Source organism: Balaenoptera musculus, chromosome 9, assembly GCF_009873245.2.
Source record: "Balaenoptera musculus isolate JJ_BM4_2016_0621 chromosome 9, mBalMus1.pri.v3, whole genome shotgun sequence".
Classification (NCBI taxonomy): domain Eukaryota; kingdom Metazoa; phylum Chordata; class Mammalia; order Artiodactyla; family Balaenopteridae; genus Balaenoptera; species Balaenoptera musculus.
In genome coordinates, this window is record NC_045793.1 from 105,701,481 (window position 1) to 105,714,135 (window position 12,655).

The 12,655-nt window shown below is 37.5% G+C and overlaps 1 protein-coding gene across 1 annotated transcript in view; it reads right to left on the reverse strand.

Annotated features, from left to right (window-relative positions):
- Positions 1-12,655, reverse strand: part of SPATA48 (spermatogenesis associated 48) — a 56,250-nt gene that overhangs the window by 11,021 nt on the left and 32,574 nt on the right. Inside the window, exons 7-8 of the mRNA XM_036862967.1 lie at positions 4,917-4,958; positions 3,508-3,615 (exon numbers count right to left, since the gene is read on the reverse strand). Coding sequence (XP_036718862.1) covers positions 3,508-3,615; positions 4,917-4,958 — 150 coding nt within the window. The remainder of the gene's footprint in view (positions 1-3,507; positions 3,616-4,916; positions 4,959-12,655) is intronic.

Sequence of the window (12,655 nt, forward strand, 5' to 3'; positions counted from 1 at the left end):
ATAATAAACACATTTGGAAGGAAAGAATATGCTATTTGGTGAGCTTTAAGGCTAGCATTGAAAGTGTGTGTGCATACACATTGGACATGAACTCTGGTTCCACTGTAAATTTTTATAATACTTCCAGGAAAGGATTTTGCAACATGCTTAAGAATGTTTATATATTTTGACCTCATAATCCATCTCAAGGAGTCTCCCTTAAGTAGATAACTCCAAATTAGAAGAAGATTCACTTAAAAAGTGTTTGACAGCATTATTTATCATAGCAAAAAATGGAAAGAGTTTACGTATGTAACCTAAGCGAACTAGTCAATGACAGTACATCTACACAAATAAAAAATCCTGATGAGTTCATAATAACATGTACCCGTGATGATGTAGCAATGTTAAGGTAGTAAAGATTATATATGTAGCATGATCATAGCTATATAAATACACACAAACAAGATTCAGGATGACAGATGGAAATATGTCAAAATATTAATAATGCCTATGTTTCTGTGTAAAAGTTTAGTTATATTTGTATTGTTATTAATTTTTTCTGTACTTTTTTCTATAATGATCAGATTCAGTTCTACAATTTTAAAAGTTATTTTTAAAACTATTAGTATAATCACCACCAATACATTGGGCACGCCAAATGACATGGTGGCCAGAATACAAAATCAATGAATGAGGAAAATTTGAAAACATTTACCCTTTGGGGAAATTGGTGATTCCAACCACCTGAACCCAAGAGGCAGTAGCCTTGACTCTGTCTGAAATGCGGCTTCCACTGAAGGAGTAGGGACAGGGACAGTGTCTGTCCTAAGTGTCATGGGTTATGAGAACCTTAAAGATGATCTCATATAAACATATTTCCCTTTAAGAAAGTTTAAGATGAGGAAACAAAGGAAGAGTCATATTTGCTTTTGAATAGGATGGTACTCTACTCTACTGGGCACAAAGTAAGTTTACGTGTTTCTGGGTTTTGGACCTTGTGCAAATGACGTCATGTTGTATGCATTCTTCTCTACTTTGCTCAGTGTGGTACTGTGGAAAGGACATAACGTTTTGTTTAGAGATTCAAGTATATGTAGCCAAACTACCAAGCAAAGCAAGCAAAGGATAAGCACGAAGTCTGATGTGATGACTTCTGGGTTGGGGAAGGAGACAGAGGAGATGGGGTTGGGATGAATATACAGGTGGCTTGAAAGATACGATACTATGTCCTTAGCTAGGCCCGGGATGCACAGGCATTTCCTTGTTATTTTGCTTTATATGTTACATATGACATTATACATTTTGTATCAATATCTCATAATAAAAATGGAAAATCTTTCTTTGTGTTAAAAGGTTAAGATTCTGTTAAAAAATGAAACCGCATCCAAAGAAGAAACTTTGCAACCTTGGGGGTCCTCTAGTGGCCAATTTGGGGAAGTACAGTTAGTGTCCAATTCTTTTACATAATCCGTTCAATTTCCTTTCCTTAAAAACACTAATTAACAGCAAGATGAGGTAGAATGGCATGCTCCCAAATTTACTCAAGTTAAATGGTATGTTCTACATCAAATTTTTAAAATGCTGCCAGATTTCTCTTTACTATCCTTGAAGAATGACCCAGAAGAATGCATTTTATTCTTTAGCAAGAATGTTTCATAAAACATTCCAAAATTCAGATGTACATTTCAAAGGAGAAATAAAATTTTATGCCAGTAGGATATTTTCAGTTGGGTTTATCCTCATATTCTTTCTTGAAAATTTTTTAGAATTGCCACGTTTAATAGCAATAATTTCCATGCAGAAATTATGGAAGAATCATAACCAGCGAACCCTTCCTCAGGACTCAGCTAAAACGTCACGGCCTTCAAGTCTCGTGGGTGAAAGCGACCTCTCTGTACAACTGAGATCAAAAGCACTAAGCTCACTTCTCAGGAGACTCACTCCATGCTGCTCTATATTATCATTGTTGGTGTGCAGAGCTCACCGGCCCTGCAGGTTTGAAAGCTACGTGAGGGCTAAGTCTTTGTCACAGTACATGGAATATTTTATGTATTCTCTCCTCTTTTTTCTTTCTTTTTTGTTTTCGGTTGAAATAGATCAACTCATTTAATTCTTCAATGCAATAAGTTACAGAAATATATTTTAAAACCAAAGTTAGTTTTGAAACATATTTTAGTTTGGTCAAGTAGTCAAAAGAATTAGAGAGTCAGAATATATAACACAGGAAAATTCGAAATTATTATAGGGTGTAGAATAGGTCTGAAGGACAGCCAATGAGAAATTTAGCTATTTCGTCTCATGGGCACAACTGATGTTTAAAAAAAATAGAAAGCAGCTAACATTTAAAATACTGTCGTGATTCACACTACAGGCTTGCAGGACACCTCCTGCAAGGTTTTCAGGCACCACAGAAACTGATGGGGTAACAGCCATGATGTGTAGCAGCTCAGTGGCGTAATGAAGAAGATGTGGTACGTATATACCACGGAATATTACTCAACCATTAAAAGGAACGAAATAATGCCCTTTGCAGCAACATGGATGGACCTAGAGATTATCATACTAAGTGAAGTAAGTCAGACAGAGAAAGACATATCATATGATATCACTTATATCTGGAATCTAAAAAAAGGGTAGAAATGAACTTATTTACAAAACAGAAATAGAGTCACAGATGTAGAAAACAAACTTATGGTTACCAGGGGGTAAGGGGGGGAGGGATAAATTGGGAGATAGGGATTGACATATACACACTACTATAGATAAAATAGATAACTAATAAGAACCTGCTGTATAGCACAGGGAACTCTACTCAATACTCTGTAATGACCTATATGGGAAAAGAATCTAAAAAAGAGTGGATATGTGTGCACGTATAACTGATTCACTTTGCTGTACACCTGAAACTAACAACATTGCAAATCAATTATACTCCAGTAAAAATTAAAAAAAAAAAAAAAAGACACAGAACGTCAGCTTCCTGTAGTGTATCCTGTGAATCCTAGGGAAGTAATTTCTGAGGCTCAGTATTTCCACTGGTGAAAGTGAATCTATACATACTTTTTGTATATATTATATATATATAATATATTCATAAAACATAGCATGTAAAGATATATTGCATATATATGTAGGCGCCCAGGTTAGTCAGTGCTCAAAACTATAATCTCCTTTGTGAGAAGCTACAGTCCTTTCAGGAAACAGGTATCTTTCTTCCTAAGCTGTGAGCAGCACCAGGCTGTTGTCTTTTTTTTTTTAAACTTTATTGAAGTAGAGTTGATTTATAATGTTGTGTTAATTTCTGCTGTACAGCAAAGTGACTCAGTTATACACATATACATTCTTTTTCAGATTCTTTTCCATTATGGTTTATCCCAGGAGATTGAATATAGTTCCCTGTGCTGTACAGTAGGACCTTGTTGTTTATCCAGGGCCGTTTTTTAATTGCTTCATTCATTGCAAAGCCCATGACCATGTTTCCTCCTGAATAATAAAGTGAGGGGAATAATCATAAGTGGAACTCACCAACTTGAGTGCGTATAAAGAATTTCAGAGCTGCGAGGCTTGGCGAGAGATGTGATGTCTCCACGGGGGTTGTCAACGTCATCAGCATTTGTAGACTGCACGCAACCACTGTTAGGATGAAAAGAAACATAGAAAAAATAGATGAACATATCCTAACTTGCAAAGGAAATCTTGCCAAAATAGATCAAAATTCAAAATGCAAAAAATTAACCACGGTGATGGAACAATTTGCCTTAAAAAAAAAATAAAGTAAGGAGACTTTCTCTCTTTTAGAGTAAGAGTTGATCTTCCGTTTGGGCCAGAGTGAGAGCAACAGCTGGTTTGTGTTTTTGAGCAAAGACGCAGCTGCTTCTGCAGCCCTGAGCCAACTCCTGCCTGGAGCTTGGAGGCAGCTGGGGCAAGGCAGAGGCGGGTGTCACCAGAGCTGAGGGGCCTTCTGTGGGGACAGAAACGGGGCAGGTGCCTGGGATTGTGGGCAACTGGCGATGTGCCTTCGGGGCCTGCGAGAAGGTCCAATTAGTCCACAGCAGTGAGGGGATGCCCCGCAGGCACTTCTGGGGCCACTCATAGGAAGGTGAGTCAACTCTACTGGAGAGCAGGAGAGGCTGGAGTAATGAGGGGGGAGGGCAAAGATGAAAGGCCCAGATTCCTCTCTTTTCTTGGATTTACTTTGTTCCAAGGTACTGTGATCTGAAGGTTCATGTCCCCCCAAAATTCATACGTTGAATTCCTAACATCCAATGGTGATGGTATCAGGAGGTGGGAGGTACTTGGGTCATTAGTGTTCTTATAAAAGGGACACCACGAGCTCCTCGCCCCCTGAACCACGCGTGGGCACAAGTCTGTGACCACTTGGCCGTCCCTAACTTCCAGCCTCCAGAACTGTGGGAAATAAACGTGTGTTGTTTACAAGCCACCCAGTCTGTGCTATGTTGTGACAGCAGCCCAAGCTGACTAAAGCACAAGTTTTTTCTCCAATACAAAGCAGAGAAGACCCCAAAGGGCGGATGACGCACATCTGTGCCACCCACGGAGAGCCAAATTTAAATAGAAAAGCAAGAGATCGCGTTTCCTGCCCTTCAGCTTTGGTGAGCACATTGCAGCTTCCACATCAAGTGTAAAAGTCTTTCTGGGTGACAACACCCAATATTAGTAGCATCCAAGGTATTTTATTTCATAAAATAACCAATTTGGGAAAACTGAAAACACTGCTCTCCCTTTCTTTTATTAAAACCTTTAACACATTTTTGATGAAACTCCTGACAGGCATCATGCTAGGAAAACATTAGAAATCTGTTAGAAAGCGTAAGCTGTTTTAAAAAGTGAATTACAAACATGAGTGAGCTGAAAGCAACTACAATTTAGATGTAAATCTAGTAATTTTTAAAACATTAAGAAACATTACTTACGTATAGAGAGGAATGTATTTGCTTCTGGAACTTGGACTCACACTTAGAAAAAAGAGAAAACATGGGCAACTGAGTTATTGACATTAATAAACATCAAATGATTAGAGTATTTCTCTTATTAAAAAAAGCCTTCAGAGATATCCCATAGGAAGGGGCTTCCAAAAGTTTGTAATTTTAAGCAGAAAAGATTTAAAGATGTAGTTTTTAAGTGATGAAAATCAAGCACAGAACAAATTGACTCCAAACAGCCAAGGACACATAAGTCCTTGTTGACTCCTATGATTTAGCTCCAAAGCCTCTTCTCCCGGGTTTTGCTTTGCTGTTTTTGTCCTCAATGGTTAGACATGTCATATTTGGCAACGCTGACCTCTCATTTTCTTAGACACATGGAAGGTCCACATTTGACTGGCTCTTACTGACCATCTAGTGTAACTCTCCATGGTGGAGAGGAAGCGACTGTGGCCCAAAGGAGTTCAGTGACGTACAGAAGATGGCAGTTATTTAGGGTGCTTCGAGGAGCTTGGGGTTTATTGTGTACTTTCCCTGCTCCGACCCTAGAATCAGCCATTTCTCCAAGGATCTCACAATGTCTTTTATTGGAGAGTGGCATTTTAAACCAACATTTTGGAGCTAGACATGCTTCTGGCTGCTTGTGTGTCCCTGCTTCTAGGCCTTCCCAGCGGACAGAACTAGGAATATCTGGGTGTATTTGAACCCGTGTGTATCCATATATCTACATATATTTCTGTATTTACTTTCTGCATATACATATATATAAATAAAGGGATACCTCAGAGATATTATGGGTTCGGTTCCAGATCACGGCAATAAAAGTGAATACCACAGTAAAGCGAGTAACACAAATTTTTCGATTTCCCAGTGCATATAAAAGTTATGTTTATACTAAACTGTAGTCTATTAAGTGTACAATGGCATTATGTCTAAAACTGTCCATACCTTAATTTAAAAATACTTTACTGCTAAAAAATGCTAACCATAATCTAAGTCTTCAGCAAGCTGAAATCTTGTTGCACTAGTAACATTAAAGATCACTGATCAGAGACCACCATTACAAATATAATAATAATGAAAAAGTTTGAAATATTGTGAGAATTACCAAAATATGACACAGAGATGCAAAGTGAGCAAGTGCTGTTGGAAAAATGGCACCGATAAACTTGCTCGATGCAGGGTTGCCACAGACCTTCCATTTGTAAAAAACACAGAATCTGTGAAGCACAACAAAATGAAGTGTGCCTGTAAACATGAGTTCGTGGGACATCCCCAAGTCTAATCAGCACCACAGGGCTCATTCTCAGCCTTTTCTCCCTTATTTACTGTTTCCTTCTCTGACAGTGTGAGACCTGCCTCCCACCATCTACCAAAGATTTACTTTTTGTCACATGTAACAAAATGTGACAAAAAGGCGCAAGTCATACTACATGTTCTTACATGGAGTGTACGTGTAAGAAGTTTAGAATTGCCAACCTGTTTCTTGGTGAGAAACACATTTACCAAGTAGAGTATAGATAGTACTTACATACAGTTATTTTTGTCATTAGCCTTACAGATTTGTGTCTAAATACTGTTTCCAAATTTATGAAGGTCCAAATTTAGGATCACTCCTGTTTTCTCCCATCCACTTAAATGTAGTTATGTCATTTGTTTGTAATACAGATTCACTTGTTACCTTCTGAATTCCATCCTGGATTTTCCCACCATCCTGGTATATATTTCTCTCTCTTTCTCTATTTTTTACTTTGCATTCAGTACAGTTTGTTCTCCGTGGTGTACATACAGTTCTATGGGTTTGACAAATACAGTCATGTGGCCAGCACCACAGAACCATATAGAGCTGTTCCATCGCCCTAATGTTTGTTTACAGGCTCTTTGTCTTCAACTCTGTCCCCCTCCCCCAAATCCTGGTAGCCACTGATCCACTCCCACCCTTGTAGTTTTGCCTTTTCTACAATGTCATATAAATGGAATCATGCAATATGAGATCTTTTGCATCTGGCTGCTTTCATTGAGCAAAATGCTTTTAAGATTCATCCATATTGTTGTGTGTTGCGTTTGTTCTATTCCATTGTGTAGCTCTACTCTAGTATCTTTATCCAATACATGTTTTTCCATTCACCTGTTGAAAGCAATCTTGGTTGTTTCCAGGTTTTGAAGATTATGAATAGAGCTGTTATGAGCATTCACATATAGATTTTTCTTGCTAATGGGAGCAGCATTTACTAGAGGAAGGCTCCAGGGTGAGTGGATCCCTCAGGAGTTCTGAGATGTGGCAGAACTGACTAGGACTTACAGCTTTTAGTTCAGTGGATGATTCATCATTAAAACAATAAATGCAATGGATGCATAGAAACTGGGTGAGCTATTTGCTATTTTACCACATGACATGTAAATAGAAAGATGCTAATAAAGTTTTTCTTTTCTTTCTTTTTTTTTTTTGGCTGTGACACGTGGCTTGTGGAATCTTAGTTCCTCGACCAGGGATCGAACCTGGGTCCATGGCAGTGAAAGGGCCTAACCTAACCACCATGGCAGTGGTTAGGTCGAGTCCTAACCACTGGACTGCCAGGGAATTCTCGCTAATAAAGTTTTTTTATTAGCACTCACGTAATATTAAGAGTTAGCACCAGCAATTTACATCTTTATTCTTTTAAAAGATATTTGAATGGGATTATCAACTATTTCAGCTTGCTATGTTTATAGGGAACTTATATTTTGAATGTTTTAATCTTTGATTTAAATTATTACCATTCAATTTATAATTGGAATCTATTATTTTTATTGGAGTGTTTTATACCTTTGGTTAAACCATCTTTTAAATAATCTTTATCAAAACTTTACATACTGTTTTTAGAATATGGCTTAATAAAATCGGTTTGCTGACACGACTCAATATTTTTCTCAATACTGTTATTACTTGCAATTCCAGATTCAGCATTTAAACTTGATTATGATTTTGCATATTTCCACTTCACTATACTTTTTTATTCTAATAATTTAAAAAATCCTTTTTTTAACATCTTTATTGGAGTATAAATGCTTTACAATGTTGTGTTACTTTCTGCTGTGTAACAAAGTGAATCAGCTGTATGTATACATATATCCCCATATCTCCTCCCTCTTGCGTCTCCCTCACACCCTCCCTATCCCACCCCTCTAGAAGGTCACAAAGCACCGAGCTGATCTCCCTGTGCTATGCAGCTGCTTCCAACTAGCTATCTATTTTACATTTGGTAGTGTATATATGTCAATGCCACTGTCTCACTTCGTCCCAGCATACACTTCCCCCTCCCCGTGTCCTCAAGTCCATTCTCGACGTCTGCTGCCCCTAGGTTCCTCAGAACCATTTTTTTTCTTTTAAGATTCCATATATATGTGTTAGCATACGGTATTTGTTTTTCTGTTTCTGACTGACTTCACTCTGTATGACAGATTCTAGGTCCATCCACCTCACAACAAATAACTCAATTTTGTTTCTTTTTATGGCTGAGTAATATTCCATTGTATATATGATGCCACATCTTCTTTATCCATTCATCTGTCGATGGACACTTAGTTTGCTTCCATGTCCTGGCTATTGTAAATAGTGCTGCAATGAACATTGTGGTACAGGTCTCTTTTTGAATTATGGTTTTCTCAGGGTATATGCCCAGTAGTGGGATTGCTGAGTAGTATGGTAGTTGCATTTTTAGTTTTTTAAGGAACCTCCATACTGTTCTCCATAGTGGCTGTATCAATTTACATTCCCACCAACAGTGCAAGAAAGTTCCCTTTTCTCCACACCCTCTCCAGCATTTATTGTTTGTAGATTTTTTGATGATGGCCATTCTGACCAGTGTGAGATGATACCTCATTGAAGTTTTGATTTGCATTTCTCTAATGATTAGTGATGTTGAGCATCCTTTCATGTGTTTGTTGGCAATCTGTATATCTTCTTTGGAGAAATGTCTATTTAGGTCTTCTGCCCATTTTTGGATTGGGTTGTTTGTTTTTTTGTTATTGAGCTGCATGAGCTGCTTGTATATTTTGGAGACTAATCCTTTGTCAGTTGCTTTGTTTGCAAATATTTTCTCCAATCCTGAGGGTTGTCATTTCGTCTTGTTTATGGTTTCTCTTGCTGTGCAAAAGCTTTTAAGTTTCATTAGGTCCCATTTGTTTGTTTTAATTTCCCGTACTCTAGGAGGTGAGTCAAAAATGATCTTGCTGTGATTTATGTCATAGAGTGTTCTGCCTTAGTTTTCTTCTAAGAGTTTTATAGTGTCTGGCCTTACATTAAGGTCTTTAATCAATTTTGAGTTTAGTTTTGTGTATGGTGTTAGGGAGTGTTCTGATTTCATTCTTTTACATGTAGCTGTCCAGTATTGCCAGCACCACTTATGGAAGAGGCTGTCTTTTCTCCATTATATATTCTTGCCTCCTTCTGTTTTTTTTTTTTTTAAAGCTTTCTGTCTTTTTATTTTTTTTTTAATTTTATTTATTTTTTTTAATTTTAATTGATTAATTAATTTATTTATGGCTGTGTTGGGTCTTCGTTTCTGTGTGAGGGCTTTCTCTAGTTGCGGCAAGCGGGGGCCACTCTTCATCGCGGTGCGCGGGCCTCTCACTATTGTGGCCTCTCTTGTTGCGGAACACAGGCTCCAGACGCGCAGGCTCAGTAGTTGTGGCTCACGGGCCCAGTTGCTCCGCGGCATGTGGGATTTTCCTGGACCAGGGCTCGAACCCGTGTCCCCTGCATTGGCAGGCAGATTCTCAACCACTGCGCCACCAGGGAAGCCCTATATTTCTGTTTTTGTGCCAGTATCATACTGTCTTGATTACTGTAGCTTTGTAGTATAGTCTGAAGTCAGGGAGACTGATTCTTCCAGCTCCGTTTTTCTTTCTCAAGATTGCTTTGGCTATTAGGGGTCTTTTGTGTTTCCATACAAATTGTGAGCTTTTTTGTGCTAGTTCTGTGAAAAATGCCATTGGCAGTTCGATAGGGATTGCACTGAATCTGTAGATTGTTTTGGGTAGTAGAGTCATTTTCACAATGTTGATTCTTCCAATCCAAGAAAATGCTATATCTTTCCATCTGTTTGTATCATCTTTAGTTTCTTTCATTAGTGTCTTATAGTTTTCTGCATAGAGGTCTTTTTTCTCCTTAGGTAGGTTGATTCCTAGGTATTTTATTCTTTTTGTTGCAATGGTAAATAAGGGTGTTTCTTTAATTTCTCTTTCAGATTTTTCATCATTAGTGTATAGGAATGCAAGAGATTTCTGTGCATTAATTTTGTATCCTACTACTTTACCAAATTCATTGATTAGCTCTCGTAGTTTTCTGGTAGCATCTTTAGGATTCTCTATGTATAATAACATGTCATCTGCAAAGAGTGACAGCTTTCTTCTTCTTTTCTAACTTGGATTCCTTTTTCTTCTCTGATTGCTGTGGCTAAAAATTCCAAAACTATGTTGAATAATAGCGGTGAGAATGGGCAACCTTGTCTTGTTCCTGATCTTAGTGGAAATGGTTTCAGTTGTTCACCATTGAGAACGCTGTTGGCTGTGGGTTTGTCATATATGGCCTTTATTATGTTGAGGAAATTTCCCTCTATGCCTACTTTCTGGAGGGTTTTTATCATTAATGGGTGTTGAATTTTGTCAAAAGCTTTTTCTGCATCTGTTGAGATGATCATATGGTTTTTCTCCTTCAATTTGTTAATATGGTGTATCACATTGATTGATTTGCGTATATTGAAGAATCCTTGCATTCCTGGGATAAACTCCAATTGATCATGGTGTATGATCCTTTTAATGTGCTGTTGGATTCTGTTTGCCAGTATTTTGTTGAGGACTTTTGCATTTATGTTCATCAGTATTACTGGCCTGTGGTTTTCTTTTTTTGTGACATCTTTTTCTAGTTTGGGTATCAGGGTGATGGTGGCCTCGTAGAATGAGCTTGGGAGTGTTCCTCCCTCTGCTATATTTGGGAAGAGTTTAAGAAGGATTGGTGTTAGCTCTTCTCTAAATGTTTGATAGAATTTGCCTGTGAAGCCATCTGGTCCTGGGCTTTTGTTTGTTGGAAGATTTTTAATCACAGTCTCAATTACAGTGCTTGTGATTGGTCTGTTCATATTTTCTATTCCTTCCTGGTTCAGTCTTGGAAGGTTGTGTTTTTCTAAGAATTTGTTCATTCCTTCCAGGTTGTCCATTTTATTGGCATAGAGTTGCTTGTAGTAATCTCTCAGGATCCCTGTACTTCTGCAGTGTCACCTGTTAATTCTCCTTTTTCATTTCTAATTCTGTTGATTTGAGTCTTCTCCCTTTTTTTCTTGATGAGTCTGGCTAATGGTTTATCAATTTTGTTTATCTTCTGAAAGAACCACTTTTTAGTTTTATTGATCTTTACTATTGTTTCCTTCATTTGTTTTTCATATCTTTCTGATCTGATCTTTATGATTTCTTTCCTATTGCTAACTTTGGGGTTTTTTTTGTTTTGTTTTTCTTTCTCTAATTGCTTTAGGTGTAAGGTTAGGTTGTTTATTTGAGATGTTTCTTGTTTCTTGAGGTAGGATTGTATTGCTATAAACTTCCCTCTTAGAACTGCTTTTGCTGAATCCCATAGGTTTGGGGTTGCTGTGTTCTCATTGTCAGTTGTTTCTAGGTATTTTTTTCATTTCCTCTTTGATTTTCTCAGTGATCTCTTGGTTATTTAGTAGCATATTGTTTAGCTCCCCATGTGTTTGTATTTTTTACAGTTTTTTTTTCCTGTAATTGATATCTAGTCTCATAGTGTTGTGGTCAGAAAAGATACTTGATAAATTTTCATTTTCTTAAATTTACCAAGGCTTGATTTGTGACCCAAGATATGATCTATCCTTCAGAATGTTCCATGAGCATTTGAGAAGAAAGTGTATTCTGTTGATTTTGGATGGAATGTCCTATAAATATCAATTAAGTCCATCTTGTTTAATGTGTCATTTAAAGCTTGTGTTTCCTTATTTATTTTCATTTTGGACGATCTGTCCACTGGTGAAAGTAGGGTGTTAAATTCCCCTACTATGATTGTGTTACTGTCGATTTCCCCTTTTACAGCTGTTAGCATTTGGCTTATGTATTGAGGTGCTCCTATGTTGGATGCATAAATATTTACAATTGTTATATCTTCTTCTTGGATTGATTGCTTGATCATTATGTAGTGTCCTTCTTTGTCTCTTGTAATAGTCTTTATTTTAAAGTCTATTTTTTCTGATATGAGTATTGCTACTCCAGATTTCTTTTGATTTCCATTTGCATGGAATATATTTTTCCATCCCCTCACTTTCAGTCTGTATGTGTCCCTAGGTCTGAAGTGGGTCTCTTGTAGACAGCATATATATGGGTCTTGTTTTTGTATCCTTTCAGCCAGTCTGTGTCTTTTGGTTGGAGCATTTACTCCATTTACACTTGACATAATTATCGATATGTATGTTCCTTTTACCATTTTTTAAATTGTTTTGGGTTTGTTTTTGTAGGTGTTTTCCTTCTCTTGTGTTTCCTGCCTAGAGAAGTTCCCTTAGTATTTGTTGTAAATCTGGTTTGGTGGTGCTGAATTCTCTTTACTTTTGCTTGTCTGTAAAGGTTTTAATTTCTCTGTCAAATCTGAATGAGATCCTTGCTGGGTAGAGTAATCTTGGTTGTAGGTTTTCCCCTTTCATCACTTTAAATATGTCCTGCCACTCCCTTCTGGCTTGCAGAGTTTCTGC